This window comes from Sander lucioperca, chromosome 15, assembly GCF_008315115.2.
Source record: "Sander lucioperca isolate FBNREF2018 chromosome 15, SLUC_FBN_1.2, whole genome shotgun sequence".
Classification (NCBI taxonomy): domain Eukaryota; kingdom Metazoa; phylum Chordata; class Actinopteri; order Perciformes; family Percidae; genus Sander; species Sander lucioperca.
Window position 1 is genome coordinate 14,163,252 of NC_050187.1, and position 22,215 is coordinate 14,185,466.

General features: G+C 41.8%; 1 protein-coding gene and 1 long non-coding RNA gene across 2 annotated transcripts in view; one reads left to right on the forward strand and one right to left on the reverse strand.

Annotated features, from left to right (window-relative positions):
* Positions 1–22,215, forward strand: part of egln1a (egl-9 family hypoxia-inducible factor 1a) — a 51,746-nt gene that overhangs the window by 24,041 nt on the left and 5,490 nt on the right. Inside the window, exon 2 of the mRNA XM_031301338.2 lies at positions 10,896–11,015. Coding sequence (XP_031157198.2) covers positions 10,896–11,015 — 120 coding nt within the window. The remainder of the gene's footprint in view (positions 1–10,895; positions 11,016–22,215) is intronic.
* On the reverse strand, positions 46–21,258 carry LOC116051113. Its single transcript, XR_004105271.1, has 3 exons — positions 21,248–21,258; positions 6,862–6,864; positions 46–181 (listed from the first exon to the last, which is right to left on the reverse strand). It is a non-coding gene; the product is annotated as an uncharacterized LOC116051113 (long non-coding RNA).

Consider the following 22,215-nt stretch of genomic DNA (forward strand, 5'->3'; position numbering starts at 1 on the left):
TCGAAAATGTATCAACATTGAAACGTATTTTTCCCATGACGATAATTCCGATAATTCATTCCTGTTGATAGGCCTACTTTCTCCTTAAAAACATTCTATCGCGTGTTTAGTCATTTGACTTCGCCCGGACCAATCAGCCGTATGGAAAGCATAATGGAGGATAACTCGAACACAGAGTCAACTGAGCAAAGCTTCAGAAAAGATTATTTAGAACAAGGTGATTCATTATTATTCGTTTTTGTTAATGAGGTAAAATGTGCAATTAATCGTGATTTTGATTTTAGGTCATATCCTGCAGCCCTACCGCATTGTTAATATGGGGGGTGTTATTGTGAAACATTGTGAAACATTACTATACTATATATATATATTTTTTTTTAAAGATAATTTTTTTTGGGGGGGGGGCATTTTTAGTCCTTTATTTCCAGAGGACAGACGAAGACATGAAAGGGGAGAGAGAGGGGGAATGACATGCAGCAAAGGGCCACAGGTCGGAGTTGAACCCGTGGCTGCTGCGCCAAGAAGCAAACCCCCACACACGTGCGCCCGCTCTACCAACTGAGCTAACTTGGCCACCAGCTTTTCCCATTTTAACAGAAGGTGTTGTGTTGTACCATGCAAGGTGGTCACTGTCTCTCCTGTCATTTTACATATTAGTTATTTTGAATTCAACAGTTTCCATTGTCCGGTAATTACCGGTCATTGACCAGAAAAAAAATGATGAGGACCGAAAATTCTAATTGTCTTTGGTCAGAATGACCGGTGGAAATAATTACCTCTGCACAATTTGAATTGTTATAAAATAGGCTACAGTGATTTTCATATATTTTGTTCTATTAAACAATGAACAATCATGTTTTATTCTTTAAAAAAAAAAAAAGACTTTAGACTGTAGCGTATGCGATAAAGGAAAAAACTACATGTTGCACTCTCGCTCTGATTGAATACAGTAAACTACCGTAGGTTTAAACTACAGACAGCGGGGGCGGCCTCTAGCTCAGTGGTATACCGTTTCACGGTATTTTCTTTCTTTTGCTTGACTGGGCCTTTATATAGGTTTATAATTGCTTATTCTACTGTCAGGAGTACATAGAATATCACAAAAAACATTTTAATGTCATCATGTTTACTAAAAGCTTTGATTACTAAAGGGTTTGCTTGGCTCCACAACATTATACAATAACGTTATATGAAGGAGAACACATGAAACATTTACAGAATCTAAACTATTTTTATTGAGCAAACTGCAAGTAAAATAAACTTAAATCGAATGAATACACATACAAACAACTTTAACATTGTTTCCCTTTCAAAACAAGATAGTTGTATAAACACAAACACTACCTTGGCCACAGGTAAGTTAGGTTGTTGTAGAAAAATGGGCGACTGAACGTAGCTCCGCTGTCAGCCTCTTTCGGTGATTGAATAATGTTAGTAGGTTGGCGGACGTATTTCAGCGAGGCAAGGCATCTCTTGAATCGAGTGTTTTAATCATTGCTCTGAACCTGTCTTTCTCCCGTCTTTCTCAACGGTCTGTAGCGGGACCGTAGGTGGATTGTTATTGCATTGATAATGTTGCTCTGCTGCATGCTTGAAGTGACATGTCTTTAACGTTAGCACGGCCAAGTAACGTTAACGCAGCCAAGTAATGTTAGAGCGACGGGCAACAACAGTGGTTAAATTATGTCTGATTTTTTTAGAAACAAACTTGAGCATACGTTGTTCTGGTGTATCTCCAGTCTTTCTTCATCCTCTAACTTTCTTCTCTGTTCTTGAATGTGCAGTAGCAACCGGAGCCTCTCCCAGCTTAGACTGTTATGCTACCTGGCTAGCTAGAAGCTATAATTTTACCCAAGTTAATTATTAGTGTTAGAAATTCACAAATTGTTGTGTGCTATGGTGTTTTATCCTGTTAAAGAGAGTTAGTTGTGGGTTATTAATTGTTGTGTTATAAAGTTACTACCATGAGTGAGACGGGAACGCAGTTAACAGGGCTCCCGTTCTCAATTCACTCTCAGATTACTTCGGCTGTAGCGCTCTATTACGGTATATGAAAACTTCATATCAAACGGGAAATTAATACCAGTATACGGTATGAACTGGTACACCGCCCAGCACTATGTCATCCCCACTCTCTCTTCCCCCATCTTCGTGGCCCTCTTCAAAAGGAGAGTGACAGGAAAGTCAAAGCCCAAGCCATGGCGAAACAGGGAAATATTGTGAATACATAAAACAAGGGGAAAACAAATGATTTTCTCCCAGGATCGTGGTTTTAATCCAAACCACGATCTTTTCCCTAAACTTAACTAGTTGTTTTGGTGCCGAAACTTAATTGTCATCGCTGCAGGACGTTCACTTTTTATCTGAGCTCTGTAGCGGCTTAACACAACTACCAACTGCCGCTAATGGAATGGAAATCGTAAAAATAAAATTAGGATAAACGGACAGCTGAAGGTTAGCGGCGTTACTGAGAAAATACCTAATCTATATGAAAGGTAAGTATTATAGGCTACTGTAGTTCAAGTTGCGGCAGGCAGCGTTAGTGTTATAAGCTGGTTTTAGTTTAAAATACTGTTTTTATTGGTTTATTAGATCTGGCTTGCAAACTTTAATTAGCCTATTTTAATTCAAGTCTGCATTTTATGATATGAGATTTGTTTGTACTGTAATTTGTATTATTTTATTATTTCGGCCTTGCAAACATAAATTATTTTGATTCAACTTGCAATGTGTTGTGATGCACTTTATTATTTTATGAGCCAGTTTGTTTGAAAAACTGTAGTTTGTATTGTTTTATTTTATTTGATCGTTATATTTTCTTCAGATAGGCATTTTAAAATGTTATGTGCATTGATTTATTTTTGGCCTCTGCCTGTATCAAGTAGCCTACATTTCAATATAAAAATAGTATAAATCTACATGCCTTGATGATATTATTCTTTATGATAGCCTGCCTATCAATTGTTTTTAAGCGCAATAAACAAGGAAATATTTGACCAGAACTTTTCCCATTTCACCGGTAAAATGAAACCTTACAGATCACATTACGGGCACCGATATTTTTCTAGTGGAAACACTGCATCAGGTTATTTAGATAAAATCACGGAATGGTAAACCCACTGCAAGTCTGATTTAAATTGATTAGTTAGTTAACAGTAAATCTGTGGATCTAACCTCACATACACATGTAAGTCTTGCTTGTGCTTGTCATGTCCCTAGGCCTGTCACGATAACAAATTTTGCTGGACGATAAATTGTCCCAGAAATTATTGCGATAAACGATAATATTATCGTGTCCCATCCAGTTTGTTTGTTTTATTTGAGGTTTGAGTTTGAGCCTGGTTGACATCAGACCCTTCTCAGTTGTAACTGAGAGTGGGTCTGGGGAAGGTTCATTCACAGCTCATTTCCAAAGGGACGTCACCAATGGATCCCCTCAAATGCCTCTGGCCGCAATTGGATAGTCCTTCAACCAGTCAGACGTAGCAGCGACAGCGGCATCAACGGGTTACTGCGCTTCGGTGGCCGTCATGTTAAATGTAAACAAAAAGCTGCTTGCCGTCGCTGCGCTATCGTCATCGTGTAAAGCCCGCCTCAACGGTTGTGATTGGTGCCTCGATTTGGAAAAATTGGAAATTGGCTTGAATGGGCTCCAAAAAACTGAAGAACTACAACAATCCCAAAAGCTCTGTTTTGTCTGTGACTCACACAATCCTACGCGGTGTGTGTGCAGCTGGTATAGTCAGTTAAAACATACATTCCGCGGCACATACGCTCTGCTAACGGTCCGCATACGTTACTCGTTCAATGTAGCCAAAGTCGCGCAAACCCAGAAACACTGGATATGCACTTTCTAGACAATAATGAAAATCTTACGGACAATTACTTTAAAGTAATTGTCTGAAATTAACACTAGTTCACTCTTTGCCTATAAGTGCCAGTGGGCCTCCAAAGCTGTGCCTGTGGAATGTAAACAAACAAGCGAGGTCAACCTCCTAATGAGGGCCACAGAGGAACGCGGAAGAATAAGTGGCTGAGAGGAAAGGAAGCTCAAACAGGAGTAAAGGCCAGAGGTGAAAATGGCGAGAAAGAAAACCCTCCTGCAATGTAGAAGTTGCCATGTTGGGATGGAGAAATCATCAGCCCTTTTGATACTGGTAGTTAATTTAGACCAGGTTATATTAAGATATTTAGTTCTGTCAGGACTCTATTACAATATCACTTTTAGAGTTCGTAGTGCTGCAGTCAGAGAAGTGAATAATAAGGATTAACATGCATAGACATATACAGTAGTAATAGTGCATGTCTTATTATGAAGAATCAGTGAAACTGCTACACTGATTTGTCTATTGCTGCTGCATGTTGCATTTTTCATCAAGATCTTAGCGCCAAGCTATCTGTGGTCCTCTGACTGAAGATTTGATCAAAACTGGTGTCTCTTTTACTGCATATCAGCTTGCTGGGTCCTCATGACCAGATCACATGAAAGTCAAACTGGAGTTAAATAGCACTTCATACAATGTTGGCATTTGCAGATAGTAGCTGATCTGCATTCCAGTCTCATTCAAAATGAATAGGAATGTTTAAGCGGGTAACGTCTTTGTGCATGTGCGCTTGAGTGTGCGTGTGTGTGTGTGTGTGTGTGTGTGTGTGTATTTCTATACTACATTTGTAGGGTGTTGACTGGGATTGGGTACCGAACTCAGTACATTTTTGGGTACCAACCGAAAGACGTCGGTAGTACAGGGGACCGATTAACGTTAAATCAATCGCTGCCAAATTTCAGTAGGCTACCTGAGAGTAGTAAGCGCAAGCTTATCTGTCCTCTCTGCATGTTGACTGAGAGCGGGGCTCAGCTCTGACATACACACACGCAGAGGTGCGGTGCAGACGAAGCGAAACTACGTTGCCTCTGCAGTTTGTTTGAGTCACAGTGACGTTGCCTAAGTGAAAACCGCGTGTAGTTCCTTTTTAGCAACAGTTTGCTTTATTTGCAATAGTTTCTCAAAAGCATCATATGTCTTACAATTACATTACAGGATATACACTCACCTAAAGGATTATTAGGAACACCATACTAATACCGTGTTTGACCCCCTTTTGCCTTCAGAACTGCCTTAATTCTTCGTGGCATTGATTCAACAAGGTGCTGGAAGCATTCTCTAGAAATGTTGGCCCATATTGATAGGCTCAAGGTTGTGCATGCTGTGGCTTCACAAATGCTTTGCTACATACCTCGGTTGTAACGAGTGGTTATTTGAGTCAAAGTTGATCTTCTACCAGCTTGAATCACTCGGCCCATTCTCCTCTGACCTCTAGCATCAACAAGGCATTTTCGCCCACAGGACTGGCGCATTCTGGATGTTTTTCCTTTTTCAGACGATTCTTTGTAAACCCTAGAAATGGTTGTGCGTGAAAATCGGAGCGGATAAAATACTTATTTTCGTAACAGTCAAGTATCAAAAACTGAGGAGGACACGCTGTTGGATGCTGTCCTACTCTTTCTTCAATGCCTAACGAATCTATCTCTTTCTCTCCCTGACCCTGTCTTTCTGCTTGAGCAGCACTGGTTGAAGCCTGAAAATATTGTAAACAAATTAATAACATAACTAATTAAAGCTGCAAGCAGCGATGGATGGGCCCTCGCGCCTGTGCGCGTGTCGGGGTTACTGGCGGATGCCGCTCCTTGCGACCGTGCATTTGCGCGGCACTCAGACACTGCAAATCGTCACCAATGAAAAGGGAACTCCCTGCCGAGTTCAGTGATACCTCACACAAGACTCTACGTCATACAGTTCATAAGCTGTGAAAGGGGGCGTGGCCTAAGCATAGGGGTCAGGGCAAACCTTTACCAATAAAAAAGAGTCTCTGCTGAGTTCATTGATACCTCACATGAGACTCTACCTTAAACGGGTCACCAGTTATGAAAGGGGGCGTGGCTTAAGCATAGGGGGCAGGCCAAACCATCACCAATGAAGAAGGAACTCTCTGCTGAGTTCAATGATACCTCACACAAGACTCTACCTTAAACGGTTCAAATGTTATGAAAGGGGGCATGGCCTGAGTGAGTAGGCGTTGTTAAAGTATAGGGGGCAGCTCAGTATCCCATGTAGACCATACATTATAAGTTTCATGTAAATCGGATGATGTTTGTCATATAAGGCTGATTTCCTGTTGCCAGCGGGGGGCGCTATGACCAAAAGTCAATATTGGCCTGTATATGGCCTCGGGCCTTGACTCTTGTTGATTGTGGGGTTACAGCCACTTTGTTGTTCATCTCTAAACATTCAAAATGGCTGCCACGCCACGCCCACACCGTTTGACGAATTGTTTTTCTTTTAATAACTTTTCATCTTTAAGGTGTTGAGATGGTACAGACCAAATTTGAAGTCCATCGGATGAAATCTCTAGGAGGAGTTTGTTAAAGTCTAGCACCTTGACTTTTAGGCCTACTTCCTGTTGCCACTAGGGGGTGCTATGACTTTGAGTCAATTTTGTCCGGTAAATGTCCTCAGAGTTAGAGTCTTATGAATCATGAAAAGTTTCGAGCCAATTGGACAATGTACACTCGAGTTACACCCACTTCATGTTTCGATGGCGAAACGCACAAAATGGCCGCCCTGCCACGGCCATGCCCTATGGCAAAAAGTTTTTCTTTTAATAAGTTTTCATCTTTAACGTCTTAAGATGGCACAGACCAAATTTGAAGTTGATCGGATGAAATCTCTAGGAGGAGTTCGTTAAAGTACGACATGTGGAAATGACCAAAATCGCACTCATTTCGAACTTTGAATTGAAAATGGCGGACTTCCTGTTGGGTTTAGGGTATGGCTCCAATGACAATTTCTTGTACGTCTTGACATGCTACATATGTGTACCAACTTTCGTGAGTCTACGTTAAACGTACTGCAGGGGCAAACATTTTTTAAGTTTGTAGGGGGCGCTAGCGAGCCATTTCTGTGCGCCTATTCCCGAAAGCCTTAAAATACGTACATTTTCACCAGGCTTGATGCGCCCGCCAGTTTTGGTGAGTTTCTGAATATGTTAAGCCCCTCAAAAAGGCAATTCATTTGCCGTAATAATAATAATTCCTTCAGCTTCAATAGGGCCTTCGCCACTGTCGGCGCTCGGGCCCTAATTACATGGTCGGACTGTTCAGCTCTGTTTAAGACTGATACCTCCGGTTCAGGCTGGTCCTCATCCTCAACACGTGCCTTTTTCAGTCGCGGAAAATACTTTTCAATACTCATCTGGATTGAAGCAGCAAACATTCAGTGTAAGAGTAAAAAAATGACATAACATTATTTATAATAATACGTTTATTTGATTCACAGCTGCTACATATAGTGTTTTGACCTCGACAACCCAACTGCATTTTACCGCAAACTTGCAAATAGTTAACTTTCTAAAGCAGGCGCAATCGCTGGTTTGCTAAGGGTCGGGTCGGGACTCCAACATTAACACAATGACAACATTGTATTCAGAATATAAAATATGTTTTATAACACTTTTTAATGCGTGATTGTGTAAAGGTGTTCACAAGATACCAACCTTTCGTGAACTTGTGAATTTCGCCAGCCGTCTTCTCTCGTTTTCATGGAGACAGTGTGCGCGGAGGGGAGGGGCTGGCTGTGTGTGTGTGTGTGTGTGTGTGTGTGTGTGTTGATTTATTATTATTTGGTCAAAATTCTTGTTGCCGGTTAACGGTTAAATAGTTAATCATACATTCCAACCCTAAACAATTTGGTCACAATTTAGAAGATTGACCATACATATATTAGATTTCGACCTAGTGTTGTTGGTTTTGAGAAGTGCCAGCTGGAATAATGACATATTCATCAGGAAACTTGCTTGCTTTTGTTGTATATTTTAGTACGACCCTACCTGGCATGCTCATAGGTGCAAAATTTAGCTTGTGCTGGAGTTAAGCTTCCCTGCAGTAGATGAACCATTATAGAGTTTTTGCAGCTGTCCAGTCCAAGGAAATGAAAGGTGAAACTGCTGTGTCCGAGTTTTTGCGGTGTGCCAAAGCTCTCACACCTTCAGTCAGCACACACGCGCACACACACACACACACACACACACACACACACACACACACACACACACACACACACACACACACACACACACACACACACACACACACACACACACACACACACACCACCCTCACACATCTAAATCCACACAAACACGCTTTTCCTAGCAGAGACTGTTTACCCATCCTCAGCCTTGCAGTTTGAGCCAAGCAGTTAGGGGTGGGAGGGGTGACATAGCCGAGGATCAGCCAACCTTCCTCACGCTCTGCACGTAGCACAACCATTAAAATACTGCTCCCTCTGGAAGGAGGCCAGGAGTCAAAGTTTATTTCAGATCACTCCTCTCTTCTGCTCCAGCCCCACCTCTGTGCTATCCCTGTCTGTGCCCCTCTTTCGCTCTCCCTCTCTTTTACACACACACACACACACACACACACACACACTTTTTTGTAAAAGCTTACTGTATTGCGTCTTACCGACAGGAAGACCTTTGTCAGTTTGACTCCCCCACCCCCCTCATCTTTATGTTGGAGTTTTGTTGCTTTTCGGCTTTGAAGGCCCTCATACCGTGCATTGCAGTGGTAACCTGCATCACAATGTTGAGCGCAACGATGTGAGCACAATGTGGACTGACGCAAGCAACTATGGTCAGATGCGTAGGAAAATAAGATATATGTGTGATGTGGATGTTTTTTTTTACACACTGTGCTTGGAAGGAATTTACACGTACAGAATTTGCAATACAGTTACCAGGACTGCATTTAATAAACCGTGCTTTCACTTCCATGTTAATTCCATTAAGGATTGTCCTTATTCACCCTGCAGCTCCTATAGTTATAGTTTTAGTTTTATTTTATTTCTGTGTCATGCCAAACATTTGGCCCATCCCACATGGGATTACAAAACACCACAAACTTATTTAGCAAATGTATTCCAGTCGCATATACAAATCATTTGGAGAAATACATGAATACAAGTGTATACACACACACACACACACACACAAACAACACACAAACACTGGCGCACACACCAGACGCCAGCCACCACGTCACTTCTGTTTACTGATAGCTATCGTTTACCTCAGGCTAATTAATTAGCTAGTAAGTGGCGATTTTTGGCAGCCAGCTTTTCAAAAGATAGAACAATAAAATGAAATGTTAACCAATCATCAACCATTGACGACAAGCAGGAAACTGAGTCTCAGTTCACTCGTCCGGGAGGCTCTGACACATTTTCCGCACTCCGTGTCCGCTGACAGCTGTAGGCTTGTACCGGTTAACATTCTGTGCATTATCGGACACATGCAGCCACACACGCTGCAGGGTGCGCAAGCAGCTCCCCAAAAGTGAAGCCAAAACATCTTGATCGACCTCCTGGCGAATGGCTGTTAGAAACGAAGCTTGTTGGAAACGCATTGCTATTATCCCATTATTACCGGTTATCTATTCTGGGATAGGAGAAAAAAAATGCTCTGGCTTTTGCTGTGGTATTTCTTTATACCGGTGGCCACCATCCTGGGCAGCGCTATGCAGTGACGGTGCCCTTGCAAAATAGATAGCGGAAGGGTAGAGACAGATGTCAGACTTTATCCTAGAACTGTACATCCGGTAGGCATTACTAGGAAGCACTTGATTTGTTATGCAGCAGGAGATTCTATAAGCGGAGCAAGCATTTTAAACGTCAATATCGCAGTCAATCATGTTCAGTTAATTGTGAGACGCCAAAATAGTGATCGCAATTAATATTCTGTTAATTGAGCAGCCTTAACAGTTGGTATGTAGTACAATACAATTAAGTAGACATAGTCTTAATTAAGTGATTCTGTTCAACTCCTTCAAGTCCAAATATTTTAAAATGTAGTGTATCCTATCTTCTCTGCAGACGGGATACTTTTTCAAGATTCAAACAGAAAGTCTGACATTACTTCACTTGGCACGAGAGCGAGTGAAGGAGTTTAGTCTGCTGTGAGTGCTTATAATAATGTTGCTATGGTTTATGTTGATCCAAGTGCATTGAAGAATGTGGCGGAACTTGCCTTTTGTTTGTCATATCACTGCTTAGACATGGTACATGAGGGCTGAATCTGCCCTGTGTGTTTGTGCACGTTCACCACTCACCTCAGCACCTCCACACAGTTGCATGGTGTCCCCACAAGTGTTGGTTGTAATTTCCAGTGCTCATGGTCTGATATCTGAAAAACTATATACAGTCTAATATTGCAGTCTTCATTGGAAGTCTTATCTCTGAAGAAAAGTCAAGTGCTTCCGTCACAGTCCCTCTGTGTACAGTGTGCGAGTCACCACTTGTGTGTCTTATTTCCGAGGGACTTTTAAAATTGTTTACAACAAGAGCTTTACACCAGTTCATACGGCTTCACTGCCAACACCCAAGCAGATCATGCACGTCTTAATAGAGCAGGAAAAGGCAAGGGGAAGTTGACGTGCTGCATGATATCTCCGGTTTATTTTCTCGCTAGTTTAAAGTTTATAATGAGGCAGCTGTGTTGTAAGCTGCCCCTGCTTGTATCAGTCTTGGTGCAGGTGAGGCAGGGACAAAGCCATCTAGCTGTGCCAAGACCGTCTTCTGTATCCACATCACGGGCCAACAAAGGCAGTCTGAGCTGCTTCTCCATCCCCGGTTCATACTGACCACATCCACACTTGCAGCTGCATTTGCAGCACCTACACACAATTTTTTAAAGCAAAGCACCCTTGACTGTTCCTACTTTAAGTTCAGGCAGTACTGTTAACTTGTTTAATGACACATAAGATCTAGACATTGAATGCATATGTATGTGCTTTCTGTGTATCTGTTTTTACTAATCATGCTTTTTTATCTTCCTGTCTTCAGGCAATGGTGGCGTGTTACCCTGGAAAGGGAACAGGATACGTGCGCCATGTGGATAATCCCAATGGCGATGGGCGCTGTGTCACATGCATATATTACCTTAATAAAGACTGGACTGCCAAGGTATGTGAGTGATGTGTGGAGGGAATAATGCTCATTAGTACTAGATGATAATTATTCCAATTGGAACTTTATTAGATTATCTTGTTTGCAATTAGCATTTTTGTTATAGACATTGATTCAGTTGTGATTTGCAATAATCACTGAAATAACCATCAAAACAAAATGATTAGCAAAAAGGCCATATGTCGGATGTTCCGGTCACAAGCATATAACGAGATTACGTGTCACTAGGTGCTGTTTGGCCACTCTCCCTTATTATAATCCCATTAAAACACAGAGATCCTGCTAATCCAGCCACACCCAATCAAAGAGAATAGCGCCCCCATGCTACCTTCCACACATCCACTGTTCCTCCTGGAGGAAAGTGGATACACAGGCAGACGGAAAACAGGGACTTTAGGTGATACTGTGGTAGTTTATTACTCACCTCATTGCTGAAAAAATACTATATGGATCAAATAAGCATTTCAAACAATTTTGGTGTTTTGGTGCACTTGGGTTTTGGTTGTGTTTTGCTGAAGGAACATTCATAAAATAGTCAAATATTTTAACTTTGAAAAAGCCTATGAGCCTTCCTTTCACTGACGGCATTGTCCTGTGTGACAGAGCCTGCTCACCTGGTGCTCGAAGCAACCACCTGCCCTAGGTCTGACGTGAACAACTGAATACAGGCCTGCCTTCAGTCACAGTGCACATTCAGTGACATTTATAAAAAAAAAAAAAAGAAGTTGAGCAGGTGCTCTCAATTTACTTAATCCATGCTTTCTAATTAACAATCAATGTATAGATACAATATTGTATTTACAGCATTTTACCATATCTTTGATGGATGTCTAAGATATCACAACTTTGTTTAACTTGTAAAATACTAGTTAAAGGTGCAATATGTAATATATTTACTGTATTAAATCCAAAAATGATCACAATATGGTCAATATAACAATGCTAAAGCCAGTATTTTCTCCTTTCCATGACGGAATGTCTGTGTTTTGGCCTGTGTGTGTTGGTATCAACTGCCCATTTTGACAGCCGGGTTGCCAGATATATCTGTAAAAATACAAACCCAGCGCGCTACAGCTGTAGTACAGCCATGGAAGCATCAAACGAACGAACGGAATCAACGGAGATAAATTCTACCCCAAACTAAAAAAAAAAAACGACAAGATGTAACAAAACCCGGGTAAATATATTTGAATGTATTTGAAAGATGGAGACAGCTCCATGCCCAAAAGGACGCAGAGTTGGCAAATTTTCTCCTGAACAGGTAAGCATTAAGCTTCAGGCTAATTTATCACGGATACTAGGGATTTCAACATTTGTGTACATTGAATTATATAGAGAACTCGAGTTGGTTACTCACAAAAACAATTGAGACGAAGTGATCGCGACTGGTCCTGGCTAACGCCGCCATGCTAACCCTGCTAACTGCTAACGTTACCGGAGGACCAGGCAAAAGGGGCCACGGCTGTTTACAACCACCTTGACAAACCTATGACAGAAACCACAAGTTTGACTACCATCTTAAAATGGAAACATGCAATTTAACTTTGGCAAAAACAACCGTGTAGCCTGTTCAGCGGCCGTAGCTGACAAACGGTGAATAATTTTAAGCCAAGAAAGTGTGGCTGTCAGTCGGGTAGAGAGGACCGTGAGTTTGCAGTGTGTTTAGCGATTGTTGGCATAATTTTAAGCCGAGATAGTGTGTCTGTCAGTCTGGTATAGAGCACAGTGAGGTAGTGGTGTTTTTAGCGGTTCTTGCCGTCATTTTAAGTCGAGAAAGTGTGTCTGTCAGTCAGGTAGAGAGGACGACGAGGTAGTGGTGTTTCAGCAGTTGTTACCGTAATTTTAGGCCGAGAAAGTGTGTCTGTCAGTGGGGGGGAGAGCTCCACGTGAGCACATCCTTTTATGACTGTCAACATAGCCAGCATCTAACATTAGCTACTCCGCTGTGCTGTGGAGTAATGTCTGGCTATGTGAGACTAGCCTTTAGCAACATTGTTGGATGTTGCATCCTCAACCTGGCAACCTCCGTGAACTTCAAGACAGGGCAGGAGGGGCCGGGGGAGACGACTCTGTCCAGTATTTTGAATTTGTACTGCAGTAACTATTTAACGGTAGCTGTCTGTATTACATATTGCACCTTTAAAGTGTATTGACGTATCTCCATCCAAAATCAAACCAAAATTAATTAAACCCAGGCACCTCATTAAATTAGTTTGTCCATAGCTTTCATGCTTCTCTAATGAGCCGGTGACATGACAAGACATATAAGTAGACAAGAGATTGTCTTCCAGACTTCCTCACATACTTGACCTCCAGACCTGCATATGAAAATTACGTAATTACAGGAAACTCTGTTTTTGCCTCTGGATGCACGTTTGTGGTAGCGTGCAGACCATGCAAGAGTCGGTCTTCTGGCTATGAGTGTTACTGAAGTATGACCATCAAACAAGCAATAAGGCAAGTTGAGAGGTATTAGGGACCTGTCTTTTGCAACAATACCTTTTTTCGGTACTTTCGGTAAAAAATGTATTTCAGTTCACCTATTTATCTTATTTACTTAAAACATTTTGTTATTTATTTAGAACATTTAACACTCCACACAAAATAAAACCCCTCCCTCTACCTTCCCAAACCTATCCCTACAACCTATTAAATCAAATAAATATTTTTTTACACTGCACTGTTACTTTTATTCTTGTATCTGCATCTTATTCTATTTTAGGCTGTTTTTTTTTATCTCTTTTTAAACTGCTCTTTAATGTTTTAATTAATGGTAATGGTGTGCCTGCCTGTCTCAGAGGAAGTGTAATTGCACCGCGACCCATCATTAATATTATATTTTAGCGAACACTGTCTGCGTGGAGTCAACCCTACAATATCGTCACAGTGTAGACATTGAGGTATTGGGTCAAGAATATTGTGATATCTGATTTTTTTCCATATGGCCCAACTCTACTGTGAAGTACCTGAATCACCATTGCAAACACTACTACCAACGATGAGTATTGTGCATTACACTGATTCGGGGTGCAACAGATCACAAAACTCACGGTTCAGATCGGATCACTGTTTTGAGTTACGGATTGGATCAATATTCGGATCAGCACAAAATAGGGGGGAATTTAAATGATTTATTAAAAATGTAAATTGCTGTCAAACGACAAAAACAGATAACAAAAAGGTATTTTACAATAACTTTGAATGCACCACGAGGTTTACCAGTTTCAACTAAATGCAACATTTAGTCCCTTCTGTGTTGTTTTTCCGACAATATCGGTGACCAAGTGCTAGTTTGTGTCTTTTAGCTCATAGCTTTAGCTGCAGACGGTTGTACGTCCCGTTGTTGGAATCCTCTACAGTGAAATACAGTCACACTACACCGTTTAGCTGTCAGCATGTTAGCCGTGTTTAATCCAGCTACTAGCTAACAGTAGTCTGGCATCAACGTGACTCTTTTTCTGTGTGCCGATCTGTCGGCCACATTCTGCTTTGTGATGAATCATGCACAAGTTGTAGGAGCTGTTGAAGGAGCTGATGGGATAGCATTTCACTGGAATTTTATCTTGTATGATTTCATGTGACAAATAAATATTGATTGATTGATCAAAATGGCCGCCACTCGGACCATCCTGCTATGTTGATTTGAATGGGAATGTCCGCTCTACTCTCATTCTATTTCTATGACTACATCTTTTCCTGTTGACACACTGTGCATCAGGTGGGTCATACTGCCCCAATGTTAATCAACTAAGCTGTTGCATGATTTCTATGTTCATGCACAGGCTTCAGTTATTCAAACGAGCCTTGTTCTGGGACATGTAAATGATTCCAATCTGGTCTCTGATAGGCTGTTTATTAGGCGTGTGATGAGCTTTGTTTTATAGAATTTGGTTGCCTGGATACTGGGGCTCCATTAGAGAATGACATGGCTTTGGAATGTTCAGGTTTAGTTGTTTCAGTTATTTACCCACAATTTTCTCCATCATGTTTTTTTGCAACAGCTTCACGCCTATACACAATTATTATGAAACTGCAGCATGTGGGTGTCAGGTTAACTGTATTGTAAATCAAACATTTAGATTTCATATTTCAGCTCAGATTACACAGTAATATGGTTCATTTTATAGAATTGTATGAAGTATTAAAGCTTAATAATCATCAAAGTCTACAATACTGAAGTATTTGTTATATATTTATTCTCAAGTCCCAGTGTGGTACATTACGTATGTACTTCCATAATGCATAACAAGTTGCAATTTTTGAATTATTCCCATGCATCCATGTGACAAAAATAAGTGGGAGGAAAAAGATACAGGCAATCAAAAGTCAAAGTAGAAGAAAATGAATCAGCCATTGGAAATACTTTGCTTTCAGTAAAGATTCTCTGCGAATTATGCTTTAAATTCCACCCCAAAAAAGAAATGCTATTCAATATTTTAATTTGTAAATATGAACCCTGATAAAATAGCCCTCTGTAACTGCTGCTAGTTTGAGAAACATTGCTCTGAGTGGAATAAGTGAAATAAGATACTTTTTGTTAGGATGCAAAAGTGCTATAAAAAAGTGCAATCTGTTTTCTATAAAGTGCTTGTCTTGCTCAGGGTAGCAGGGGGTGGGAGTGTTTCCCAGCATGCATTTTGTGAGAGGCAAGGACAGGTCACCAGTCTACTACAGCTGACACAGAGACATGCAGACACATTCGCACCACTCGTTGTCATGGCTTCAGTATTCAGCAATCAGTAGTCATCATTCCTGTCATTTCTTCCAGAACCATCCAGCCTTCACACTTAACACATGGCATGAATCACATTGTGGAAAGTAGCACTTTTGTGAAACGTGCTCTCAGCGGGCATAGGGGTGTAAGGTTTGGCTAGATTATATTTGTGTTACTTGGACAGGGTGTCAGACATTTTCCATCCACTGTTTACTTACCTCGCACAGCAGCTGGATTCTTGTGATATCACAAGATCACGCGAGAATTCACAAGATCAAGTACACAAAAATCCATCTTGCCAGGCTTTAAGTAATGCCTTTGTGTCCAAACTACTGCTACTAGAAGATACGGGTGTGGTTTAGGTGTGTGTGATGACACAGAGAACACGACTGTTGGTTCAAAGCAACAACTGTTGCGCCTAAAGATTCAAGATTCAAAAAGCTTTATTGTCTAATATGTTGCCATGTTAGAAAATGTTCTTTTGATTGAAGGCAGAGTGTGTGTGATGTGTCAGTGGCATGAGTTTTGTATATGTATTGCATTGGGAATAAAGGATTTGTTGTATAATGACTTTTTAGCCAGAGGCACTCTGAACCTTCTTCCTGGTGGTAATAGCTCAAAGCTATGGTGGAGGAGGTGGGAGGCATCCTGGATGATGAAGTTAGATTTTCTTTCCACTGCTTGTATATAAAGATCAGATGGCTGTTTTTGTGGAATGCCTATGATTTTAACGGCTTGCCTGGCTATCCTAGCCAGCTTTCTCTTGCATTTGTTTGGTAGGAAGCTGTACCAAGATGTGATGCTGAAAGCGATGACAGACTATCAGTGACTGGTATACTCTGGATAGAATGTCCTGTGTCACTTCAAATCCTTTTAAGCCTTCTGAGGAGACACATGCGCTGTTGGGCCTTTTGGTAAATTGTGTCAACATGCAGGGTGAAGGTGTGACGGTGGTCAATCAAAGTACCAAGGTACTTGAAACTTTCAACCTGTTCCACTACTTGCCCTTCCAGTCTCAATGGTGTGGATAGTGGATGAGTATCAAGCAGTCGGACCCTATGGCAACACAGTTCCTTGGTCTTGGTGACGTTAAGCTCCAGTGAGCTTCTCTTGAACCAAAGTGCCATTGTGTTGACATACTGTCGTCTTCAGTGAGGTTGGCCACCAAGGCCATGTCATCTGCATACTTAAATAGCTTGAGTCTGTTGCTGCTGCAGGTGATCTCATTTGTATAGATGGAGAATAGGACAGGTGACAACACATAGCCCTGAGGCACTCTGGTGTTTAAAATAGTGTTGGTGGACTTAAACCCATTTACCCTCACATGATGTGGTCTGTCCTTTAAAAACTCCTTAATCCAGAGTGTCAGAGTTGGGTTAACTTGCAGCTGTTGGAGGCGGTGCAGAAGACTGTTGATGTTCACTGTATTGAATGCAGATGAGAAATCCATAAATAAGATCCTGACAAAGGAGTTGGGAGGGTCAAGGTGCCTTGTTACAGTGTCCAGAAGAGTCAGGCTGGCATCCTCCACACCTCGCTTTGATTTATAAGCAAACTGTAGTGGGTCCAAGCTCTCTCCGACCATGGTGATGAGTTCATCTGCAGCAAAATCGCTTTGACATTGGGCATCAAGGAACAGCTGGAAAAGTTGTCATCACACCAGCTAGCTGAGGTGCACACTTTTTTTAAGATGAGTCCCTTCAGTCCATCCGGGCCAGGAGCTTTGGTAGAATGGAGACGGGTAAAGATGGAGGCAACCCTCTTCTCCACACAGATGGATTCAGAGCAATGGCTCATGTTGTGTGGGATCCAACTAGGGCTGGGCGATAAAACGATCTCGATATGGGATCACGTTAAAATTTGGGTCGATAACGATGATTAACTTGGACATATTTTACTCGATATAGATAGATCTAACAGCCTATCACACAGCAGAAATAAACACCATTCCATTTCAGAAGGTGGCGGTAATGCGCACCAAAAGTTGTTTGCCAACCACCAAAAAAACGTCAATAGAAGAAGTAGTTTTTGGCTTGCACATCAAAGTACACGCCCATTGCCTTCACAGTGCATTGTATGAGCTACCGGCGGTGAAGAAAATGGAAGAAATGAGTGGAACCGAGGGGCATGGGCAAGAAAGCAACGTCGAAAGTGAACTTGCGTTATCCTCCAAAGCCGAGGAAATTGTTGACAAAAAAGGTAACAAGACGTCAATTATATGGAAGTGGTTTGGATATCTCAAAAGTGACGAAGCGCAAATTAACACGGTCTGCAAAATATGCCGTCGGTCCGTGTCGACCAAGACGGGAAACACAACAGATCTTTTCTGTCACTTGAAAAGGTACCATCCCAGCGAACACACTGAGAGTTTGAAAATGCGGGCCCATGTTAACGTTAGTCCGCCCACAGGTTTTGGCCAACGTCCTAGTGGTTCTCATGCTGTTAGCAGCGTTAGCAGGGCTGAAAAACAACAACCAATCGTGTCGTCTTTTGCGACCATTGCCCCATATGAAAAGTGATCAAAAAGGAGCAAGGTTATAACCAGCGCAGTTACTTAGTTTATCGCGAAAGACATGATGCTCCTGAGCACAGTGGAGAAAGACGGATTCGGGAAATTGATTAAAGTGCTGGACTCGAGGTATGAACTCCCAGGTAGAAAATACTTTCCAAAATGGCACTGCCTCATCTTTATGAAGAGTGCCGTAGAAAGCTGGAAATTCAGCTAAGGGATGTGAGATACTTTGCCCCAACCACCGACATATGGTCCAGCCGTACAGCTGAGCCATATATGAGCTTCACAATTCATTACATAGAAGACGAGTGGACTCTTCAAAGCAGATGCTTGCAGACGGCATATTTTCCGGAAGACCATACTGCCGAAATGATCAGCCAGGGGTTGGAGGATGCACTCGCATCTTGGGGCCTTAGTGATAGGGTTGGGTACCGAAACCCGGTTCCACTATGGAATCGTTTCCTACGCAAACGGTAGTATTTGGACCGGATTAGAACGCAAATTTTGGTTCCTCATTTCAGTTCCGACTGAAATATTTTCCCTCTGTCGCTCTGGACAGCGGCAGACTCTTTTTTTCTTTCTCCCTTTTCTGCCGAGTGGCGCACGTGCCTGCTCGCGGTGTGAAGCGCATGTCCGCACTATTCTCTGACACGCACTCTACAATCACTGCTGATAGACGGCTTTTTGTACACGCTCCGAAACGGACGCAAAAATATCACACTTTCTCTGTAGTCTACCGTTAGCTAGCTATCGTAAATGTAGGCTACTTTTAAAATGCCATATTTTCCCTCTGGGCTCACCAAAACGGACGTAAAAGCATATTAACCATTCACTGCACATGATCGCTAGTAAACATATTCCACTTGCTCTGCTTGTCTATCGTTCAGGACAAGACCCTGTAGCCTGGTGGTGGGGGAAGCGGGACAGCCTCCCCAAATTGTCTGCCCTTTCAAACTCATACCTATGTGTACAGGCCTCTTGGACACCATCTGAGAGAGTTTTCTCCTGTGCAGGACATGCCATAAGTCAGGAGAGGTGTCTTATCTTGCCAGAGAAGGCAAATATGGTCATTTTTCTGCAAAAGAACTGCTAAAGTTTGAAGCTGGTTGGCATACCAACTCAACATTTATTTTGTTACTTGTTAATAGCGTAACTGTTATTTGTTAAATTATTGTAGTTATGTGTTAGGTGACTGAGGTTTACTTATTAGATATGTAAGTACTTTAAAACATTAATATATTGTTAAATTTAAATAATTTTCAATTTTAAAAAAAACTCCATAAAAGAGCCTTTCTTTCTCATTTTTCAGTTTTTCAAGAATCGGTTTAGGAATCGGTTAGGAATCGGAATCGTTTTAAAAGTACCGTTTCGGCATCAGAATCGTAAAAATCCAAACTCAACCCTACTTAGTGAAGACCGACAGGTGTGCATCACCACGGACAATGGGGCAAACGTCAAGGCTGTTTTACTTAAAGATTGGACTCGCCTGCAGTGTTTTGGTCACCGGCTGCATCTAGCCATTGGTAAGTTAATGAACACATCCCTTTGGCAGAGGAAATATAATAATGATAATTAACTATAATACTAGTCATAACAATAATTCAATCAGGAGAGACTGTTTGCAGATATGCAAAATGTTTTATTGAACAAGAACATAATTTGAACATAGTATTGGAGATTGAACTCCATCGTTATATTAATACATTTGTATTAATACATTAGATATATTAATACATTTAATATAGGCTATAGGGGTAGGGAACCATGATGTAACCCCCTGATGGAATCCAGACACCGGTGGCGGTGGAGAAGGCCGGAAGACCAGGCCGAGGGGGCACTGGAGTGACAGCCGTAGAACCACCAGGACGGGAGGTGGAAGGGGAGGAGGAGGGACGACGCCTTTCTGAAATGACAGCTGATAGCACAGGGAGAGAAAGCGCTTTTAAACGTGTTGAGACGCTGTGATTGGCCTATGAAATCTTTGGCCTTTCCTGATTGGATTGTCAGAAGGAGAGCGCCTCAAGCGCTGATTCGCTTTAGGAGAGACTGATTATTGTTAGGTCTTCCTGAAAGAATTTACGCTGAGCTACATTATTGTATTATCACAAAAGCTAATTTAAACTAATTTGTATTATCCTCTTTGCCTAGTTACAAGTACACGTTTTACAGCATGTGCCTATTCTGTTTTCTTCTTTATCTTCAGAGGGAAGTGTGAGAGAGAAGAGAATCCCAAAGAGCCATGGGTGTGTGCAAAAAAGTGGTCAGTGCTTTTTCTTTATCATGGAAAAAGAAAAGACAACTAGCAGCTGCTCAAGAGGAGCTCAAACTACCCAAGCACAAGTTGATCACAGAATCACCTACCAGGTGGGGGTCCCGCCATGCAATGATGGCACAAGTGCTGGAGCAGGAGAAGGTCATTGCAAAGGTTTTATCAGCTGATTAAAAAAAACAAGGCACTTGGTTCCCTCATGGCAGGACATTGATGTTCTGGAGTCTGTCCACAAGGCTCTAAACCCACTTCACTGATGCCCTTTCTGGTGAAGCATATGTGAGTGTGTCTTACCTGAAACCTGTGCTGCAGCTCTTTAATGAGGAGGTCTTGAAGACAGAAGCTGATGACTCAGAGCTCACCAAGACCATCAAAGCTACTATCATCAGCTATCTGAATGAGAAATATGATGATGCTGCCACTGATGACCTCCTGAACATGGCTTCCCTAGTTGATCCTCGGTTCAAGACCCACTACATCAAAGATGACAAGGTTGAGGCTGTGAAATCCAGAGCTGTGGCTCAGATGCTGGATAAATGTCAGAGCACATTGCAAGCTACTCTCGCGTTCAGATCTACTGTACCGGGGGGAGGCAGAGGAGATGCTGCAGCAGCTACACCAGCCAAAATGCAGAAGACACTGGGCAGCTTTTTCAATAAATCCTACTCTCTTGCTACTTCTGGTCTTACAGACCAGCAGGCTATTGAGACCCCCTAACATGGTGGAACATCCACTCAACAACAAACCCCAGAGTGAGCCTCCTGGCAAAGCGGTTCCTGTGTATTCCTGCCACCAGCTCATCCTCAGAGCGTGTTTTTAGCACTAGTGGCAATATTGTGTCCTGCCACAGGGCAGCTTTGAAGCCAGACACTGTGGATAGACTAGTCTTTCTGGCCACAAACCTATAATGGGGTTACAAATGATGTGCACTAGCTAAAAGATATAGCATAATGACTGGTTTACAATTACAATCAGTCCCTCCAGAAAAACGTGATTATGCGATCGCATAATTCAATGCATAATCGGCCAAAGTCCGCATATTTATGCGGGGGCCGCATTTTTTCAAATACGCCGCACTTTCGCCGCATAAATTGCCAATTCCTGCGCAAAATATGCGGGGCTTGCATGATTTCATAATCCCCGCATTTTCGTTGCAAAAAAGTCACATATATCTTTTATCTTTATATATCTATATCTTTTAAAGTTGAAAAATGTTGCGTTTACTTCACACAAGAGCAGCCATTTTCCCCTGTTGCCATGGAAACGTTATGAAGTGACGTAATTACGCGACGTGAACATCATCGAAAAGCTGCAAACCCCGCGATGAAGCCATGATGAAACCGCAGTTTTTGCAAGTTCCCGCAATTTTTGCAAGTTCCCGCAATTTTTGCAAGTTCCCGCAATTTTTGCAAGTTCCCGCAATTTCATCGCATAAAATTGCATAAATATCCCGCATATTCCATCGCATTTTTTAAGAAAACGTGCCGCATAATCAAGGATTTTTGTCCGCAACAATCACAAAAAAACTCTGCATTTTTCTGGAAGGACTGTACAATGTTTACATTTTGCACTTTTAATTCAGATTTCTACCTCTAAAACATTTGAGGGCTGCAAAACCAGTACATAATTAATAGGTTATGTTACAGTTGAGTACTTAAATGTGCCAGGGCTTTTGTGATAATTTTGTGAAAATATTATTAGC